The sequence below is a fragment of the Entelurus aequoreus genome, linkage group LG23 (genome assembly GCF_033978785.1).
Source record: "Entelurus aequoreus isolate RoL-2023_Sb linkage group LG23, RoL_Eaeq_v1.1, whole genome shotgun sequence".
NCBI lineage: Eukaryota > Metazoa > Chordata > Actinopteri > Syngnathiformes > Syngnathidae > Entelurus > Entelurus aequoreus.
This window is the reverse complement of record NC_084753.1, coordinates 35,756,340-35,778,803: the sequence shown is the minus strand read 5'-3', so window position 1 is coordinate 35,778,803 and position 22,464 is coordinate 35,756,340. Positions and strand designations below refer to the sequence as shown.

General features: G+C 39.4%; 1 protein-coding gene across 1 annotated transcript in view; it reads left to right on the top strand.

Moving 5' to 3' along the window:
• The window catches only part of syne2b (spectrin repeat containing, nuclear envelope 2b), a 219,839-nt gene that overhangs the window by 55,023 nt on the left and 142,352 nt on the right, over nt 1-22,464 (top strand). Inside the window, exons 29-40 of the mRNA XM_062034542.1 lie at nt 65-660; nt 732-891; nt 957-1,103; nt 1,223-1,381; nt 7,362-7,529; nt 7,605-7,706; nt 8,974-9,174; nt 11,871-12,078; nt 12,183-12,295; nt 12,389-12,591; nt 12,677-12,784; nt 18,992-19,271. Of these exons, the coding sequence (XP_061890526.1) occupies nt 65-660; nt 732-891; nt 957-1,103; nt 1,223-1,381; nt 7,362-7,529; nt 7,605-7,706; nt 8,974-9,174; nt 11,871-12,078; nt 12,183-12,295; nt 12,389-12,591; nt 12,677-12,784; nt 18,992-19,271 (2,445 nt within the window). The remainder of the gene's footprint in view (nt 1-64; nt 661-731; nt 892-956; nt 1,104-1,222; nt 1,382-7,361; nt 7,530-7,604; nt 7,707-8,973; nt 9,175-11,870; nt 12,079-12,182; nt 12,296-12,388; nt 12,592-12,676; nt 12,785-18,991; nt 19,272-22,464) is intronic.

Here is a 22,464-nt window from a genome sequence, read left to right as displayed (position 1 = left end):
TGATATGTTGAATTCTTTAAAACCTCTGTAGCAGATTTTAATCTATCTACTTCTACTACATTAGGAACTGGATGAAAATATCCAGAGTGAACTGGATCAGCTTTCACGTCTGGAGCCTGAATCCAGCAACCTTGATCCCAGAGACTGTCTACCTCTCTCCCGTGAGGTAGAAGCCCACAGAAACAGCCTGGATCAGCTTCGGCAACAAGTTCGCAAGAGTGAGGCGGCTGCTCGGGCTCTTGACCGCTTCCTCGTGTCACTTCGCACCTTAGAGGAGGACATCGCCGGAGTCCAGGGAGCCCCCTGCAGTGACACTGTGGCTCTGCAAGACTGTCGCGCCAAGCTCGCTGTTATTAAACAGAGTGTGGGCAGTCTGAAAGACAAGGCGCCGCAGCTAGATCTGCTGTTGCAGGGGGCTCGGCTGACGGTCACAAAGGATGGTTCTCCTGCCTCCTGTCTAGACATGGTAAATGTCTTGTTGAAGAAGCTGGGAGAAGCTGATAGCGGACTTGTAAGTCAGCAGCAGAGCCACAAGAAGGGAAACCAGAGCAAATCTTTGGGATTGAGGAAGAGGACCCTGTTGGGAGAAGTGAGAAAGCTCCAGGACACCATCGAAACACGAGGCCTAACTGAGGCGTCCATGCCAGCCGTGCAACAGAGGTGTGTGTTGTGTTTTTGCTGTACTGCATAGTTTTTATTTTTGTCCTTTCAAATATTCTGTTTCTTCTCAGACTTCGGGCTCTGTCTGATTTGGATGACCAGCTGCAGACTCTGAACTCAGAGCTCCAAATTCTCAGGGACCTTCCTGAGTGTCAAGGAGAAGGTCAAAATCCCCTTGAGGAGCTAGACACTCTATACAAGCAGACTGAAACATCTTTGACTGACAGGTATGTTCTATTCATGCAAGTTGAACTTGGTCTGATGCTGTGACAAATATGTACGTGACCATCAGGAAGCAGCAGTGCAGCATCCTGATGGAGCTGCTGAAGAAGTTCCAAAGCTGTCGCAGTGGGCTAAGTAACACCATGCAGAGAGCGGAGCAGACCATCAGTGAGCAAGCCTCCTACCTGGGCAAAGACAACCTTCAAAGGATCATAACCAAGGTGAGCTCACTTCACTTCTTCTCTGTTGGTGATGAATAAACAAGTGCATGTGTCCTGCACTTTAGTTCAGTTAAATCAGTCAGAGTGGGCCTTAGGTACTCATGAGTGCACTTGTCCAGGTCCAGGACATTAAGAAGGAGCTAAGTGGCCTCGGTGAGCCGATGGATGAGTTCAGGGGAGTTTCTAAGCAGCTGCAGTCCACACTGAAGAAGTTCCCGGACTGCAGAGAGGCTCCATTTGAGACTGAGGCTGACATACTGATGGACAACTGGCTGGATGTGAGTGCAATTTGTTTTGGATCCGGAACAAAATAGAATACGATTTTGTATGTAAAGTGTGACCTCGATTTTCGTGGCAGTTATGGTCCAAACCATGTTACATGGTATTCCTACACTAGGGAAGCTTTTTATTTTATGAACATTGTATGCATTTTAGGTCTCTTTAAACTCTACACATGCCCTTATTAACCTTCAACACACATTCATAAGCACTTACTACGCTCTAATACACTTTCTACACTGCTGTGTACCGTATTTTTCGGAGTATAAGTCGCACCAGAGTATAAGTCACACCTGCTGAAAATGCATAATAAAGAAGAAAAAAAACATATATAAGTCGCATTGGAGTATAAGTCGCATTTTTTTAGGGAAATGTATTTGATAAAACACAACACCAAGAATAGACATTTGAAAGGCAATTTCAAATAAATAAAGAATAGTGAGCAACAGGCTGAATAAGTGTACGTTATATGAGGCATAAATAACCAACTGAGAACGTGCCTGGTATGTTAACGTAACATATTATGGTAAGAGTCATTCAAATAACTATAACATATAGAACATGCTATTCGTTTACCAAACAATCTGTCACTCCTAATCGCTAAATCCCATGAAATCTTATACGTCTAGTCTCTTACGTGAATGAGCTAAATAATATTATTTGATATTTAACGGTAATGAGTTAATAATTTCACACATAAGTCGCTCCTGAGTATAAGTCGCACCCCCGGCCAAACTATGAAAAAAACTGCGATTTATGGTCCGAAAAATACGGTAATTGTAAAATATGACATTTGACACAAGTAGTCACGAATGATGACTGAATAATTAGCTGCATGGTTGTGTCATCACTATACAGGCCTCGAATTTTAACTTTTTAAGGTCAAGGCAAATGTTGCCTTAAAAGAGGGCTCATATTTTAGGGCACCAAGACAAGTTAGAAAGGCACCAAGGCAAACATTATTTTCTTTCGAGGCAGGGGCTCCAAAGCATGTATGCATGCATACATATATAATGTATATATAAACTTTAAAAAAAATAAAAAATTAATATAAACTTGTCAGCCGTTTGTCATTTCATGATGCTTTTATCTCTATTTTTACATTTTGATAGAGAGAGGTATTTTTTTTAATTATTTTTTTATTTTTTAAGTTATGTACATTCATATGTACATGTAGATGCTGTATTGGGACACATCCATTAAGAGTTTGAGCAGAAATATGTCATATAGGAATTAACTATACACAACAAAACATTAACAAAATGATGTGTCACATGAATGGTTTTTGAAGTAACACCTTTGTGACATGAAAAAAACACAAGTAATGTAAAAAAAACCATGGCGTTCACTTTATGATATCAAAATAAAACACAAAGCAGTTTGGCTAATGAAGATGAAGTCTAATAAAGCTTTGTTCTTCTCCAACGCCCCCTTGTGGTTCAGTACAACAGTTTGGCCAACAACAAATAGAGGAGTGACACCTCTCACATCGAATACACAATCTTCACAGCCTTCGTTCAATTCAATGAGATGACAAAGCATTTGAGCTAGTATTGATGTTATTGGAACACTGATACAATTTGCAGTTAAATAAAGGAGTGAACATCCCAGTAAACAAACTAAAGACTTTATAAACAAGTTGTGACAACGTTTACGACACATCGCCTGCTGCATGTTACCTCACCTCATTAACTCTCAGGCACAGCAGCTGATGGACGCTGTATTGAGAAAATTAAAGCAACATCAAATAGTTTTTCTCCTTCGCTGTATACTTTTAGTGTGGGGGACAAGTGCGTCTGTCTCCAATATTGTTCACACCTGTCTCCATCTAACAGCAGTGCGCTCTTAAACGCACGCCGGGAAGCGAGGGAAAATGACGTTAAACCAAGCGCTTGGCTCTTTTTAACTCCGAGAGGAAATCTCCGCAGCAAAGTCCGTGTAGTTCGTCCGCCGTGATTATCAAGCCAAACTACGCTAGTGCGCATGCGCCTGACTTCGTGTTGCCTAAAATGCATTAATAAATGACGGGGTTTCGGTAATTAAATAATAAGACGGTATTTCTAACCGCCTGGAATTTATTTATCATTATACAGTTGACCATCACATCCCTCGCTTCAGAGTGAGGAACAACGTTATGGTGCGTTGTTGTCACAGGCATTTTGGTACCCACTGATGACAACATTCTTATTTTCTTTTCCTCCTTTATGGGGCGGCGTGGCTCAGATGGTAGGGCGGCCGTCCAGCAACTTGAGAGTTTCTGGTTCGAATCTAGCTTCCGCCATCCTAGTCATTGCCGTTGAGGTCTAGGGCCTGGGCCAGACACTTCAAACACACTCACCTTCCTCCCAGTGCCGCTCACACTGGTGTTTGAATGTGAATGACTGTTTAGTGGTGGTCGGAGCGGCCGTAGGAACAAATTAGCAGCCACGTTTCTGTCAGTCTACTGCTGTGGCTGCAAATATAGTTTACCACCATTAACGTGTTAATGTGGATTGAATGAATGATGGGTTCTTAGTTTTCACTGTAAAGCAATTTGTCTCTAGAAAATCACTATATAAATGTAATCCATTATGAAGCGCAGGGGTATCCAAACTACGGCCCGCGGGCCTAGTGTGTCCCGCCGACATCTTTAATCTGGACCCGAGATGCATACTTGCCAACCCTCCCGTTTTTAGCGGGAGAATCCCGGTATTCAGCGCCTCTCCCGACAACCTACCGGCAGAGATTTTCTCCCGACAAACTCCCGGTATTCAGCCAGAGCTGGAGGCCACGCCCCCTCCAGCTCAATGCGGACCTTGGCGGACATGGCGACGCCGTCGACGAGCAAGATGAAGAAATACGCTTGCAAGTTCCAAAACGAATGGAAACAAGAATTTCAGTTCATCCAGGACAGATCGAAGGGGAAGGTGTATGTTGCCTGTACATTTTGTAAAACAGACTTCTCCATTGAACACGGTGGCCGAAATGATATACTCATCATGAACGGAGAAGTTAAACAGGGACAATGCTGCCATCTAGTGGATAGCCACCAAAACACTGAAATTCAAGTATTTATTTTATTTATTATGTATAATAAAATAAATATATATATATATATATATATATATATATATATATATATATATATAGCTAAAATTCACTGAAAGTCAAGTATTTCATATATATATATATATATATATATATATATATATATATATATATATATATATATATATATATATATATGAAATATATATGAAATACTCGAGTTGGTGAATTCTAGCTGTAAATAACCACGCCCCCCACCCCCGACCAAGCCCTCCCCACCCCCTACCCCCAACCCCCCATTTTTGGAGGTCTCAAGGTTGGCAAGTATGCCGAGATGTTATGAGTTCAGTAAGAAATCTTACCCACAGGGAGATTGAAATTCATTCTAACTCCTACTCCGGCCCGGATGCACCAAATGATAATATAAATACATTTAATAAAGTCAAATACAAATAAGGCAACAAGAGAAGCATCCTACATTTCTCTTTTGTAAAATAAATCTGAACAGCCGATATGGACATCTACATCAACTATATGATTTGCCTAAGAAGCTGGACAGGACAAAAAAAAAAAAAAAAGAAATTCATTCTAACTGTCTGACAATGTTGATGCTGCTATTAAATCGTCATCTGGTGGACAACGTGAGTAATTCAGGTCAAAGACCCATCCATCCATCCATTTTCTATCGCTTGTCCTTTTCGGGGTCGCGGGGGTTGCTGGAGCCTATCTCAGCTGCACACGGGCGGAAGGCGGGGTACACCCTGGACCTTCAATAGGAAATCCAAAAAACCTTCCCGAGTTATAGGGCAAAAAATAATTCCAACCAACACAAAATGTTAACAGACATGGTCACACATAACACCACCTGCAATATCCCAACTCATATGGAAACGGGGTTTGTATTTGAAAGTGTTTACTTCTCTGACAACCTCCTTAAAGTTTTATAATCAATCAGAAATATCAAGCAGCTAAAATGTGCCAAACATGGATAAATGGGTGTAATTTTGAATCTTTTATGGTGCATGGACGTTTTTTATAATGTCCACAAAGGTGGTGTATTTCTTTTTTTAGCTTTAACTTTTCATTTTTTAGCATTGTAACCACATTTGCAAACAACTTTTCTCTTCATAGAATTTTCTTTCAATAAAGAAATAAAGTGCAAAAATGTCAAAGCATCATAACAAACAGTTATGTCAAATAGCAGCAGAAGTGCACTTTTTGGAGAGCTGTATTATTTTCAGTTTTGTGCCCAAGGGACTGATTTTATTTAACACTATATTATTATTTATACACCTACAGTGATCACAGAGACAGGTTGTTTTTGTGTTACTGTATATATTTGTTTTTCTGAAAAATCCCACTTAATATACTTTGGGTAACAACAGTCAATATTTATTAATTTTATTTTATTTTTTTAGGGGGGTAACAGTCAATATTTATTTATTTATTAGATTAAATTTTTTTTCTTATATAATAAAAGTGAGCTTTTGTTAAACCAAATATTGTGTTTTTTTTTCCGTATACAACAACCTATCTGGATTCGATAAGAGAATCGATAAGGAATCGGTTCGATAAGAGGATTCGATAATAGGCTCGAACTCGATAATTTCTTATCAAACATCATCCCTAGTCATTAGGCGCAGATAGCGAAAGCAGGAAAACAATGGACCGGAAAAAGCGCTCCAAGGTGTAATAAAGTTCAAAACAAAAGGTATAATTCAATGAATAACTTTACTGAGAGATTTCAGCAGGGTAAAACACATGACCAACACTTTTACGACCAACCGAAAACATAGCAACCAGGCTAGCAACGCACCTCGTTTACGGCAGCTGTCGCAACGTTCTTAAAGCAACCGCAGCACATACATATATATATATATATACAACACATCTCCCTTTTTTAACTTTTGTTTTTCTTTCCTTGTAAACAAAACAAAATCACACTGTATATGTGTTGTCTGTCTATTTATAAATAATGTTGGCTGAGTTCTTGACGTTTACTTCCACAGCGTGCTCATAACCTCATTCTTAGCTGCCGGGTGGTGACATGCAACAACACTTTTCGGGGCTACCGCGCATGCTCGTCACTCCCGTTGCATGCTGGGTAGTGTGGTTGTTATTTTCCCTAGCTCATAACATCACATCTTTCCCCCTATAAAGAAAGATTTTAACTCAATAAAGTGTATTTCTTTTTTTTAGCTTTAACTTTTCACTTTTTTAGCATTGTAACCACATTTGCAAACAACTTTTCTCTTCATAGAATTTTCTTTCAATAAAGAAATAAAGTGCAAAAATGTCAAAGCATCATAACAAACAGTTATGTCAAATAGCAGCAGAAGTGCACTTTTTGGAGAGCTGTATTATTTTCAGTTTTGTGCCCAAGGGACTGATTTTATTTAACACTATATTATTATTTATACACCTATAGTGATCACAGAGACAGGTTGTTTTTGTGTTACTGTATATATTTGTTTTTCTGAAAAATCCCACTTAATATACTTTGGGTAACAACAGTCAATATTTATTTATTTTATTTTATTTTTTTAGGGGGGTAACAGTCAATATTTATTTATTTATTAGATTTTATTTTTTTCTTATATAATAAAAGTGAGCTTTTGTTAAACCAAATATTGTGTTTTTTTTCCCATATACAACAACCTATCTGGACTCGATAAGAGAATCGATAAGGAATCGGTTCGATAAGAGGATTCTATAATAGGCTCGAACTCGATAATTTCTTATCAAACGTCATCCCTAGTTAAAATACATGTTTCTAAAAGTGCCCATTTACAATTTTAAAATCTGTGATGCCGCAAGAAGTGAACAACAGTAACTGAATCATGATAAGGGAACACCGTGATTGAAACAGATTACAACCGGATCTGATTCGACAGAGAAATACAATGTGTGACTGAACATGTTACATGGTGATGTGTCATGTTTCCCATGCAGATGACCGAGAAAACAGACTCATACATGGACAACCTTAAGGTGGGCCTGGAACTGTGGGAAAAGCAATTGATGTTGGGGGGAGAAATTGATGGCTGGGTGGCCACCAAACTGGCACTCTTTGCGGAAAGCCACCCCTTCCACAAACAGGAGCAAGTTGTGGCAATGAAGGTGAGCGTCAACCGCTGCAGACCCTAGCAAGTCTTTGGAAAGAAAATCAACGATGTAAATGATGTTACAATGCAGGAAGAGGTCCAGGCCCATGAGGAAAACATTGATAATTTCCACAAGAAGTCTGAGGAGATCCAGGAAATGCTTCAGAGTCAGGATGCACCACTTGAATTGCAAGTGAGTAGAAAAACCTTCAAACACAAAGACTGTGCAACTAAATGTGTTTTTTCAAAGGGCAGGGCGTTAGATCATGGGACACCAACGCGGTGCCCACGGGCACCAGGTAGCCCGTAAGGACCAGATGAGTAGCCCGCTGGCCTGTTCAAAAAATAGCTCAAATAGCAGCACTTACCAGTGAGCTGCCTCTATTTTTTTTAATTTTATTTATTTACTAGCAAGCTGGTCTCGCTTTGCCCGACATTTTTAATTCTAAGAGAGACAAAACTCAAATAGAATTTGAAAATCCAAGAAAATATTTTAAAGACTTGGTCTTCACTTGTTTAAATAAATTCATTAATTTGTTTTACTTTGCTTCTTATAACTTTCAGAAAGACAATTTTAGAGAAAAAATACAACCTTAAAAATGATTTTAGGATTTTTAAACACATATACCTTTTTACCTTTTAAATTCCTTCCTCTTCTTTCCTGACAATTTAAATCAATGTTCAAGTAAATGTATTGTTTTTATTGTAAAGAATAATAAATACATTTTAATTTAATTCTTCATTTTAGCTTCTGTTTTTTCGATGAAAAATACTTGTGAAATATTTCTTCAAAGTTATTATGATTAAAATTCAAAAAAATTATTCTGGCATGTCTAGAAAATCTGTAGAATCAAATTTAAATCTTATTTCAAAGTCTTTTGAATTTCTTTTAAAATTTTTGTTCTGGAAAATCTAGAAGAAATAATGATTTGTCTTTGTTAGAAATATAGCTTGGTCCAATTTGTTATATATTCTAACAAAGTGTAGATTGGATTTTAACCTATTTAAAACATGTCATAAAAATTCTAAAATTAATCTTAATCAGGAAAAATTACTAATGATGTTGCATACATTTTTATTTTTTTTCTTCAAAAAGATTCGAATTAGCTAGTTTTTCTATTCTTTTTTTCGGTTGAATTTTGAATTTTAAAGAGTCGAAATTGAAGATAAACTATGTTTCAAAATTTAATTGTCATTTTTTCTTGTGTTTTCTCCTCTTTTAAACCGTTCAATTAAGTGTAAATATCATTAATTATTAATAATAACATAGAATTAAAGGTAAATTGAGCAAATTTGCTATTTCTGGCAATTAAGTGTGTATCAAACTGGTAGCCCTTCGCATTAATCAGTACCCAAGAAGTAGCTCTTGGTTTCAAAAAGGTTGGTGACCCCTGCTTTAGATCAATGAGCCCTGAGTAATATTCTACCCAATGCTATGAGATCTCTTGCATTGCCCGCAGGTGATGGAAACACAGCTGAGGAAGAGGATGGAACAGGTGAAGGAGCTGTTTGCAGACTGCACCGACGTCTTTGAGGAGCTGATGATGGTGAAGACACATTTTGCGGAGAAAATTGCAGAGTGCCTGTCAGCCCTTGGGAACATTCACTGTTCTATCAGTGAGCTCCATGCCTCAGAACCAAAAGCAGAGACCCAGATGCAGGTGCGCAGCTCAGATATATAGTAATTAGAGATGTCCGATAATGGCTTTTTTGCCGATATTCCGATATTGTCCAACTCTTAATTACCGATTTCGATATATACAGTCGTGGAATTAACACATTATTATGCCTAATGTTGTTGTGATGCCCCGCTGGATGCATTAAACAATGTAACTTTACCATGGATTGATTAACGTGGACCCCGACTTAAACAAGTTGAAAAATGTATTCGGGTGTTACCATTTAGTGGTCAATTGTACGGAATATGTACTGTACTGTGCAATCTACTAATACAAGTTTCAATCACTCAATCAAAAACAAGGTTTTCCAAAATAAGAGAACAACTTCAACTCCAGTTATGGAAAAAAGTCACAAAGTGCATTATTTTTCTTAAAGGCCTACTGAAATGATTTTTTTTTATTTAAACAGGGATAGCAGATCCATTCCATGTGTCATACTTGATCATTTTGCGATATTGCCATATTTTTGCTGAAAGGATTTAGTAGAGAACATCGACGATAAAGTTGCAACTTTTGGTCGCTGATAAAAAAAGCCTTGCCTGTACCGGAAGTAGCGTGACGTCGCAGGTTGAAGAGCTCCTCACATTTCCCCATTGTTTACACCAGCAGCGAGAGCGATTCGGACCGAGAAAGCGACAAGTACCCCATTAATTTGAGCCAGGATGAAAGATTCGTGGATGAGGAACGTGAGAGTGAAGGACTAGAGTGCAGTGCAGGACGCATCTTTTTTTGCTCTGACCGTAACTTAGGTACAAGGGTTCATTGGATTCCACACTCTCTCCTTTTTCTATTGTGGATCACGGATTTGTATTTTAAACCACCTGGGATACTATATCCTCTTGAAAATGAGAGTGGAGAACGCGAAATGGACATTCACAGTGACTTTTATCTCCACGACAATACATCGGCGAAGCACTTTAGCTACGGAGCTAACGTGATAGCATCGGGCTTAACTGCAGATAGAAACAAAATAAATAAACCCCTGACTGGAAGGATAGACAGAAAATCAACAATACTATTAAACCATGGACATGTAACTACACGGTTAATGCTTTCCAGCCTGGCGAAGCTTAACAATGCAGTTGCTAACGACGCCATTGAAGCTAACTTAGCAACGGGACCTCACAGAGCTATGCTAAAAACATTAGCTATCCACCTACGCCAGCCAGCCCTCATCTGCTCATCAACACCCGTGCTCACCTGCGTTCCAGCAATCGACGGAGCGACGAAGGACTTCACCCAATCATCGATGCGGTCGGCGGCTAGCGTCGGATAGCGCGTCTGCTATCCAAGTCAAAGTCCTCCTGGTTGTGTTGTTGCAGCCCGCCGCTAATACACCGATCCCACCTAAAGCTTTCTTATTTGCAGTCTTCATTGTTCATTAAACAAATTGCAAAAGAATTACCAACACAGATGTCCAGAATACTGTGGAATTTTGCGATGAAAACCGAGCTTTTTGTATTGGATACAATGGTGTACCAATACTTCCGTTTCAACGATAGACGTCACGCGCATACGTCATCATACATAGACGTTTTCAACCGGAAGTTTAGCGGGAAATTTAAAATTGCACTTTATAAGTTAACCCGGCCGTATTGGCATGTGTTGCAATGTTAAGATTTCATCATTGATATATAAACTATCAGACTGCGTGGTCGGTAGTAGTGGCTTTCAGTAGGCCTTTAACATGCCTCAAAACAGCAGCTTGGAATTTGGGACATGCTCTCCCTAAGATAATCCTAACACCCACTACAACTATGGGAAATACTATACTTTGACTTTCACAAAGTGCATTATTTTGTTATTTTTTTTAAACATGCCTCAAAACAACAGCTGCAAAAACTGTACTAGAGATGGGGTGGTAGCGGGGGGTGTATATTGTAGCGTCCCGGAAGAGTTAGTGCTGCAAGGGGTTCTGGGTATTTGTTCTGTTGTGTTTATGTTGTGTTACGGTGCGGATGTTCTCCCGAAATGTGTTTGTCATTCTTGTTTGGTGTGGGTTCACAGTGTGGCGCATATTTGTAACAGTGTTAAAGTTGTTTATACGGCCACCCTCAGTGTGACCTGTATGTCTGTTGATCAAGTATGTCTTGCATTCACTCATGTGTGTGTAGAAGCCGCATATATTATGTGACCGGGCCAGCACGCTGTTTGTATCGAGGAAAAGCGGACGTGACGACAGGTTGTAGAGCAGTGGTCCCCAACCACCGGGCCGCGGTACGCGGCCGCACAAGAAATAAAAAAAAAATAAAAAAAAATAAATATATATATATTTTTTTTATTAAATCAACATAAAAAACACAATATATACATTATATATCAATATCAAGCAATACAGTCTGCAGGGATACAGTCCGCAAGCACACATGATTGTATTTCTTTATGACAACAACAACAACAAAAAAACAACAACAAAAAAAATTACTACCAGGGGCACTGAAATTCGGGGGTCTCCCGGGAAAATCGGGAGGTTGAAACCGATACCGATAATTTCCGATATTACATTTTAAAGCATTTATCGGCCGTTAATATCGGCAGGCCGATATTATCGGACATCTCTAATAGTAATATACTGTAAACACTTTATGTTGAACAAATAAATTCCAGGAAGATTACTTCCACTTTACTGCAATTCAAACATTTCCAAAATGAATGAAAGAAGAACTGTTGTGCTCCAGGATCTAGAGGCAGGTCTAGAGGACCAGGAGAGGCAGGCTGAGTCCGTGCTGAAGGAGATTGCTCTGGTCTCCAGTGTGGCGAGTCCACAGGTGCTGGAGACTCTTTCGGCGGACTGCGAAGGACTGACCGCTGCCATCGCCCGCGCCAAGGACATAATCCACCTGAAGAGAGAGGAGCGGGAAAAAGGCTTCCTCAAGGTCATTGAAGGTCAGTTTTTGCTGCGTTCTACTTTTCCTGCTCAATGTTCACGAGAAGTCTGCCGGCAAAGATGATGATGCTCGATTCTTGTGTTGAATTGCCATCTTCTCCAGATGAGAGGCAGTCATTTGAGGACTGGTACCAGGACCTGCAGCTGGCTGTCTATGAGTGCTTCGAGGACCCAGAGAGTAGGTTGGATGTAGAAACGTCTTTGCAGAGACTGACAGTAAGTGGACGACCACAGTTTCTTACCAGCTGTCTCTTCTGTGATGGACATGCACGACAAAAAGATCTTCACGGTTTCTCTTTTGTCTCTCAGGGCTTCTTGAAGACCAACGCTGCAGAGCAACGTCTGGACCAGCTGAAGGATCATCTGGACATCGGCCGCCAACAGATTGATGCTCAACGGCTGACCGAGCTCGGCAACTGGCTGAAAGATGAGCGCGAGGAGGTGCTCAGGTTCACCAGACACTGTTTGATTAGGCAGAAACAGATAGAGTGTCTCCATGCAGACTTATGCGGGTAAATGGTCACAGCTAATGTTTTCTCACCTCACATGCTGGAAGTGATGTACATCCATCCGGATTCTTCTTCCTTCATGTTGTAGTCTGCAGACACATCATGATAGCCTCCTCGAGTGGCTGCAGGACAAAGAGAATCAAAGTACAACCCCTGTCAAAGCCAAACATCTCCTCAAGGACCTCCAGGATGAAAGGTGATCAAAGAGACTTTATATCATCATCATCATCATCACTGTTCATAAGCACACACTTTACAATTCAACTAGAAATGATCTGAAATGAAGCAAGAAATGCCACTAAAAAAATTACTGTTAGGATTATTAGGGCCAGGTGGTTGTGATCAGAGGTGGGTAGAGTAGCTGAAAATGGTAACTAAGTAAGGTTACTGCTACTTAAAGGCCTACTGAAATGACATTTTTTTATTTAAACGGGAATAGCAGATCCATTCTATGTGTCATACTTGATCATTTTGCGATATTGCCATATTTTTGCTGAAAGGATTTAGTATAGAACAACGTCGATAAAGTTCGCAACTTTTGGTCTCTGATAAAAAAAAACCTTGCCCCTACCGGAAGTAGCGTGACATTGTCAGTTGTTCACTCCCTCATATTTTCCTATTGTTTTCATCGCAGCTAGAGCGATTCGGACCATTACCCCATTAATTTGAGCGAGGATGAAAGATTCCTGGACGAGGAACGTTAGAGTGACGGACTAGAATGCAGTGATACACATTTTTTTTTTCGCTCTGACCGTAACTTAGGTACAAGCTGACTCATTGGATTCCACACTCTCTCCTTTTTCTATTGTGGATCACGGATTTGTATTTTAAACCACCTCGGATACTATATCCTCTTGAAAATGAGAGTCGAGAACGCGAAATGGACATTCAGTGCCTTTTATCTCCACGACAATACATCGGCGAAACGCTTTAGCTACGAGCTAACGTGATAGCATCGTGCTTTAACTGCATATAGAAACAAAAAAATAAACCCCTGACTGGAAGGATAGATAGAAAATCAACAATACTATTAAAACGTGGACATGTAAATACACGGTTAATGCTTTCCAGGCTGGCGAAGATTAACAATGCTGTGCTAACGACGCCATTGAAGCTAACTTAGCAACCGGACCGCACAGAGCTATGCTAAAAACATTAGCTCTCCACCTACGGCAGCCAGCCCTCATCTGCTCATCAACACCCGTGCTCACCTGCGTTCCAGCGATCGGCGGAAGGACGAAGGACTTCAACCGATGCGTTTGGCGGCCCGGAGACGTAGGAAGTCAAGGTGAGCTCGCCGGCTAGCGCGTCTGCTCTCCAACAAAGTCCTCCTGGTTGTGTTGCTGTAGTCCGCTGCTAATACACCGATCCCACCTACAACTGTCTTCTTTGCAGCCTTCATTGTTCATTAAACAAATTGCAAAAGATGTCCAGAATACTGTGGAATTATGAAATGAAAACAAAGCTTTTTGTATAGGATTCTACGGGGTACCATAACTTCCATTAAACTGACTACGTCACGTGCATACGTCATCATACCGCGACGTTTCAGCCGGATATTTCCCGGGAAATTTTAAATGTCACTTTATAAGTTAATTGCATGTGTTGCAATGTTAAGATTTCATCATTGATATATAAACTATCAGACTGCGTGGTCGGTAGTAGTGGCTTTCAGTAGGCCTTTAAAGGTAATATGACACGTAAAAAAATTAATAAGTACCGTATTTTTCGGAGTATAAGTCGCTCCGGAGTATAAGTCGCACCGGCCGAAAATGCATTATAAAGAAGGAAAAAAACATAAGTCGCACTGGAGTATAAGTCGCATTTTTTGGGTTAGGGTTAAGGGGGAGGAGTATATTTATAGCTAGAATTCACTGAAATTAAAGAATTTCATATATATATATATATATATATATATATATGTATACATATATATATATATATATATATATATATATATATATGTATACATATATATATACACTACCGTTCAAAAGTTTGGGGTCACATTGAAATGTCCTTATTTTTGAAGGAAAAGCACTGTACTTTTCAATGAAGATAACTTTAAACTAGTCTTAACTTTAAAGAAATACACTCTATGCATTGCTAATGTGGTAAACGACTATTCTAGCTGCAAATGTCTGGTTTTTGGTGCAATATCTACATAGGTGTATAGAGGCCCATTTCCAGCAACTATCACTCTAGTGTTCTAATGGTACAATGTGTTTGCTCATTGGCTCAGAAGGCTAATTGATGATTAGAAAACCCTTGTGCAATCATGTTCACACATCTGAAAACAGTTTAGCTCGTTACAGAAGCTACAAAACTGACCTTCCTTTGAGCAGATTGAGTTTCTGGAGCATCACATTTGTGGGGTCAATTAAACGCTCAAAATGGCCAGAAAAAGAGAATTTTCATCTGAAACTCGACAGTCTATTCTTGTTCTTAGAAATGAAGGCTATTCCACAAAATTGTTTGGGTGACCCCAAACTTTTGAACGGTAGTGTATATATATATATATATATATATATATATAGAACATTAAACAGTAATGAAAACACAGTTGTTCTACTAACTGTACTGTACTTGCTGCTTACTTAAAAAAACAACAACACTTACCCTTCCTTATTTGAGTAGCTTTTGTTCTGCCATTTGAGTACTGGCGAGTGATCTCTGAATCCGTGTCAGTGTATTGTAATAATCCCAGGAATGTAGGCTCATACGACTTCTTTGTTTGCCTTGTCTTTATTGCACAAGATGTAATTCAACTAGAGATGTCCGATAATATCGGCCTGCCGATATTATTGGCCGATAAAAGCGTTAAAATGTAATATCGGAAATTATCGGTATCATTTTTTTTATTATCAGTATCGTTTTAAAAATTGTTTTTTTTATTTTTTTTATTAACTCAACATAAAAAACACAAGATACACTTACAATTAGTGCACCAACCCAAAAAAACCTCCCTCCCCCATTTACACTCATTCACACAAAAGGGTTGTCTCTTTCTGTTATTAATATTCTGGTTCCTACATTATACATCAATATATATCAATACAGTCTGCAAGGGATACAGTCCGTAAGCACACATGATTGTGCGTGCTGCTGGTCCACTAATAGTACTAACCTTTAACATTTAATTTTACTAATTTTCATTCATTACTAGTTTCAATGTAACTGTTTTTATATTGTTTTACTTTCTTTTTTATTCAAGTAAATGTTTTTAATTCATTTATCTTAATTTATTTTATAAATTTTTTTTTAAAAGTACCTTATCTTCACCATACCTGGTTGTCCAAATTAGGCATAATAATGTGTTAATTCCACGACTGTGTATATCGGTTGGTATCGGTATCGGTTGATATCGGTATCTGTAATTAAAGAGTTGGACAATATCGGATATCGGCAAAAAGCCATTATCGGACATCCCTAAATTCAACCACACAACAGCTCCAATGTGTGTCTATCCCTTTTCCCGGCAAAACTCGAACACCCACTTCCTATTAACTTCCCTATCTCTCCCGGAAGTCCCGCCCCCCAGCCAAAGTCATTGGCTAACACCCCGTAGCCAGCCGCTACAGTATTAACGTGCCGGCTGGAATAAACACACGCTGAGAAATAGCTCCGTGCCTGCCTACTTCATGGGTTATAGATAAACCTATGGATAACGCAGACATATATAATAGTCTCCTTTTCAGGTGAGAGACGACGCTAAAGGCAGTGCCTTTAAGGCACGCCCCCAATATAGTTGTACGGCTGGAAATCGGGAGATTTTCGGGAGAGTCACTGAAATTCGGGAGTCTCCCGGAAAATTCGGGAGGGTTGGCAAGTATGCTGTAATTACACATTTGGCCAGCAGGTGGTTTCTTGTGCAGAAGCACGCATTACGCTTTGAGAAATTCCCGAACCAATTGGCTCAAGTGGTTCAATGCCTCATGAGGCTCCATCTGTCCATCACGACTGAAATGTGCACGGTTCCACTGATACAGATGGCAGTGCCTTGAATAAACCTTAATCTTCTTGGTTCTACAAGTCATATACCAGGGGTCACCAACCTTTTTGAAACCAAGAGCTACTTCTTGGGTACTGATTAATGCGAAGGGCTACCAGTTTGATACACACTTAAATAAATTGCCAGAAATAGCCAATTTGCTCAATTTACCTTTAACTATATTATTATTAATAATTAATGATATTTACACTTAATTGGTCGGTTTAAAAGAGGAGAAAACACGAAAAAAATGACAATTAAATTTTGAAACATAGTTTATCTTCAATTTCGACTCTTTAAAATTCAAAATTCAACCGAAAAAAAAAAGAGAAAAACTAGCTAATTCGAAGCTTTTTGAAAACATTTAAAAAATAATTTATGGAACATCATTAGTAATTCTTCCTGATTAAGATTAATTTTTGAATTTTGATGACATGTTTTAAATAGGTTAAAATCCAATCTACACTTTGTTAGAATATATAACAAATTGGACCAAGCTATATTTCTAACAAAGACAAATCATTATTTCTTCTAGATTTTCCAGAACAAAAATGTTAAAAGAAATTCAAAAGACTTTGAAATAAGATTTAAATTTGATTCTACAGATTTTCTAGATTTGCCAGAATAATTTTTTTGAATTTTAATCATAATAAGTTTGAAGAAATATTTCACAAATATTCTTCGTCGAAAAAACAGAAGCTAAAATGAAGAATTAAATTAAAATGTATTTATTATTCTTTACAATAAAAAATAAAAAAACTTGAACATTGATTTAAATTGTCAGGAAAGAAGAGGAAGGAATTTAAAAGGTATAAAGATATATGTGTTTAAAAATCCTAAAATAATTTTTAAGGTTGTATTTTTTCTCTAAAATTGTCTTTCTGAAAGTTATAAGAAGCAAAGTAAAAAAAATGTATGATTTTATTTAAACAAGTGAAGACCAAGTCTTTAAAATATTTTCTTGGATTTTCAAATTCTATTTGAGTTTTGTCTCTCTTAGAATTAAAAATGTCGGGCAAAGCGAGACCAGCTTGCTAGTAAATAAATACAATTTAAAAAATAGAGGCAGCTCACTGGTAAGTGCTGCTATTTCAGCTATTTTTAGAACAGGCCAGCGGGCGACTCATCTGGTCCTTACGGGCTACCTGGTGCCCACGGGCACCGCGTTGGTGACCCCTGTCATATACCATCATGTGACTGCCAGGCTCCGTTTGATTGGTGAAATGGAGACACATGTCACTTAGTGCTTACATTGGATTGGTGAAACGGAGTCATGTGACAGTGTCCGCTGGAAGAAGGCTCTCCGACCGGCCAAACAATTCACCTTTGCAAGCAGTAATCAATATGAAAACAGTACACGTGATATAAATACATGTTGTGATCTGAAATAAACTCAATCAAACAAAGTACCGTAATTTCCGGACTATAAGCCGCACCTGACTATAAGCCGCACCATCTAAATTTAGGGGAAAATACAGATTGCTCCATATATAAGCCGCACCCGACTATAAGCCGCAGGGTTTTGATGTGTAATTACCGTAGTACATAGGGGTTCCTGCTACCACGGAGGGGATTGTCGGGACAGAGATGACTGTTTGGGAACGCAAAGCGTCCCATTTATTAACAATAAATCTTTCAATCATTCAATCAAACTTTCACATCTTTGACATGGCGAACAGCATTCGTGCAGAGTACAAATAATACAACGGTGCAAAGTAATACAAAGTGCTCGCCTGTACGTTATCAAAATAACCAGCCTACCGGTATATGAAAAGTCAGTCTTTAATCATTGTGTCATCGTCTTCCTCCTGCGTACTAAAACCACCGAAATCCTCTTCGTCGGTGTCGGAGAAAAACAGGCCGCAAATAAGCCGCACCGTTGTATAAGCCGCAGGGACCAGAACGAGGGAGGGTGAAGTGTCTTGCCCAAGGACACAACGGACGTGACTAGGATGGTAGAAGGTGGGGATTGAACCCCAGTAACCAGCAACACTCCGATTGCTGGCACGGCCACTCTACCAACTTCGCCATGCGGCTTATAGTCCAGAAATTACGGTACAATTAATATTTGTTCTTCACAGAAACACTTAAGTACAAGTATGTTGCATTAAAACTACTCTGACAAGTACACATTATCCAAAAAGTTACTTTAGTAAATGTAACGGAGTAAAGCGTTACCACCCACCTCTGGTTGTAATCACCACAGCAACGGCACCTGAGCATTCCGATTGGGCGCTCAGTCAGTGCTCTGAGGCGATGTCATAACATCATTGCCTTTCTGTCTATGATCTCACTTTTGATCTTTTTAGACCTGCAAGTCAAGTGTTTCCAACGATCGAGTTTGAATGGAATGTTGAGCGTTCAAAGCCCTCATGTGAAAAGTGTCATATTTTGTCTGCTCCCGTTTGGCAGACAAAGAGCGGACGCCGTCATTGAGCTCCTTGCTTCAGTGAGCCGCCAGGGCGTTAAAGCTGACCCGCTCGTGAAGGACAGCGACGACCTAATACGGCGCTACCGAAAGCTGGAAGCCAGACTGCAGACACAGGCGGAGGCCCACGACATCTTGGAGGGGGAACTGGAGCAGTTTATGAGCCAGGCTGAGAGAACCAAAGGCTGGTTTAAAGACCTCCTACAGCCTTTTACCTTAGCAGATGGAGACAAGCAGTGCAAGGAGATGAGCCACCAAGCAAAGGTCAGAGGAAATATTGTTGAACTAATTACAGGCATGTGATTTTTCCGTCTAAAGTTGGAATTCCGTCTTTTTTAATCTCGGGAAAAAAAAAAATTATCTCCCGTTTTTCCGTTTTTTTTCCGACCCTAAATCAAGATTCGAGACGTAGTTTATATTACGCCGTAGTTGATTGGTCGATATGTTCCTTGTGACCAATCAGGACATCTGTTATGAATGATGACGTTAATAACGTCATCATTCACAATGGTTATTACGGCCATTTTCCATATGTAAACGATGTCGGTTCTCGAGAGAAAGGACGCTTTATGAGTAAAAGAAATTGATAAACATGTCAAAAATAAGTTTCGATGGGACTGGATGGAAAGGGAAATCACTGGTACTGTTGGGAAGAAGAAAGTTACGACTTTGTTCGGTGATTTTATTCGGAAAATCGATCGTCCCAGAAAGGTTTTGTGCGCGTGGTGTCATGATAATATTGACTATGGATCACGAGGTTTCAAGGCTTTGGAAGTACATGCGAAACGCCAAAAACATATGAAACAACTTGAAGCAAGGAAAACAAACTTTTCACTAGCTGGTACTTTTGGATGTCAACCGAAAGTGAGCAAACCTTACGGACTTCATCTTTTGTTTACATCGAGAGGAAAGATCCACCCAAACAACCCACTTCAGTTGCAGACAGAGTTGTTAATAATGAGGTAAGCTAAAAAATATTTGCTTGCGAAATACGCATGTTTGTTTGAAATATTAACCAATTATTGCTTAGCGAAATATAAATGGGTTTTTCTAAAAATAAAAAGCCACGTGAAAATATATTATGAAATTACAGAAATTCAAAGAGTCGCATTATTGATTCCAGTTAACAATTTATTTGAAATAAATTTGCATATAATACTGTTTTGTAATATTAAGTTCTTATGTAGTCTGTTGAAACTATTGTCAGTGGTGTAACAATCTTGAAGGTAAATATTTTCACACTTGTTTCATGCAATATGTCAGTGTCCTCACATTATTATTTCCTATTTTCAAATATGAGTAAACAATACTAAACATGTTTAATTATTTTCATAAATGTATATCCTATTTTGGCGAAAAGAATGAAATGTTTACATTACATGAACTGAAGTAATGTGGTAATACTGTAAATAAACTGTAGATAATAACACTGATCAGTGTGACACCTGTGGATGTGAAATGAACACAAGATGTAAATATTAGTGACTAAATACTGTTGGGACTGAACCATATACAGTGATTCATTAGGATAATTGGGTTATGTATGTTCTATTAATGATGTTTTCATGTCTTTAAACACTAAAATATTTTCTTCAAATGGTGCTGTCTTTGTTAATTTTAGCATGTTAAATTGGTGAAAAACCAGGAGCTGGACCTGGCTGGGGGCCTTCGTCCCCCAGACCCCCGGAAGTTTTTTCAGTCTTTTTCATTGTGGTCAAATCACATGCCTGTAATTAGTGTTTGCGCTTGATGTCTTACACTGAACAAATATACTTTTGTTTTCGCTCCCATTTTTCATGAGTTGAAATTCAAAGATCTAAAATGTTTACTACATACACAAAAGACCTATTCCTCTCAAATATTGTTCACAAATCTGTCTAAATCTGTGTTAGTGAGCATGTCTTCTTTGCCAAGATAATCCATCCCACCTCACAGGTGTGGCATATCAAGATGCTGATTAAACAGCTTGATTATTTCACAGGTGTGCCTTAGGCTGCCCACAATAAAAGGCCACTCTGAAATGTGCAGTTTTATCACACAGCACAATGCCACATATTTCAAGTTTTGAAGGAGCATGTAGTCGTTATGCTGACTACAGGAATGTCCACCATTGATTGATTTTTGAGACTTTTATTAGTAGGTTGCACAGTGAAGTACATATTCCGTACAATTGACCACTAAATGGTAACACCCGAATAAGTTTTTCAATTTGTTTAAGTCGGGGTCCACTTAAATTGATTCATGATACCAGAGCTGTTGCCCATGAATTGAATGTTCATTTCGCTACCATAAGCCGTCTCCAAAGGCGTTTTAGAGAATTTGGCAGTACATTCAACCGGCCTCACAACCGCAGACCACGTGTAACCACACCGGCCCAAGACCTCCACATCCAGCAGGTGCACCTCCGTAATCATCTGAGACCAGCCACCCGGACCGCTGCTGCAACAATTTGTTTGCATAACCAAAGAATTTCTGCACAAACTGTGAGAAACCATTTCAGGGAAGCTCATCTGCATGCTCGTCGTCCTCATTGGGGTCTCGACCTAACTGCGGTTTGTCGTCGTAACCGATTTGAGTGGGCAAATGCTGACTTCCGATGGCGTCTGGCACGGATGAATCCCGGTTTTCACTGTTCAGGGCAGATGGCAGACCGTGTTTGTGGTGTCGTTGTGGAAGAGCGGTTTGCTGATGTCAGCGTTGTGAAGGGAGTGGCCCATGGTGGGGGTGGGATTATGGTACGGGCAGGCGTATATTATGGACAACAAAGGCAAGTGCATTTTATTGATGGCATTTTGAATGCACAGCACAGAGATACCGTGACGAGATCCTGAGGCCCATCGTTGTGGCATTCACCCGAGACCATCACCTCATGTTGCAGTATGACAATGCACGACCTCATGTTGCAAGGATCTCTACACAATTCCCAGAAGCTTGAAGACATCCCGGTTCTTTCATGGCCAGCATACTCACCGGACTTGTCACCCATTGAGCATGTTTGGGATGCAGTGGATCGGCATATAGGAATAGGTCTTTTGTGTATATAGTCAAAGTTTCAGACTTTTGATTTCAACTCATGAAAAATGGAAGCAAAAACAAAAGTGTTGCGTTTATGTTTTTGTTCAGTGTAATTACAAGTAAGCTTAAAGGCCTACTGAAATGATTTTTATTTATTTAAACGGGGATAGCATATCCATTCTATGTGTCATACTTGATCATTTCGCGATAATGCCATATTTTTGCTGAAAGGACTTAGTAGAGAACATCGACGATAAAGTTCGCAACTTTTGGTCGCTGATAAAAAAAGCCTTGCCTGTACCGGAAGTAGCGTGACGTCACAGGTTGTGGAGCGCCTCACATCTGCACATTGTTTACACCAGCAGCGAGAGCGATTCGGACCGAGAAAGCGACGATTACCCCATTAATTTGAGCCAGGATGAAAGATACGTGGATGAGGAAC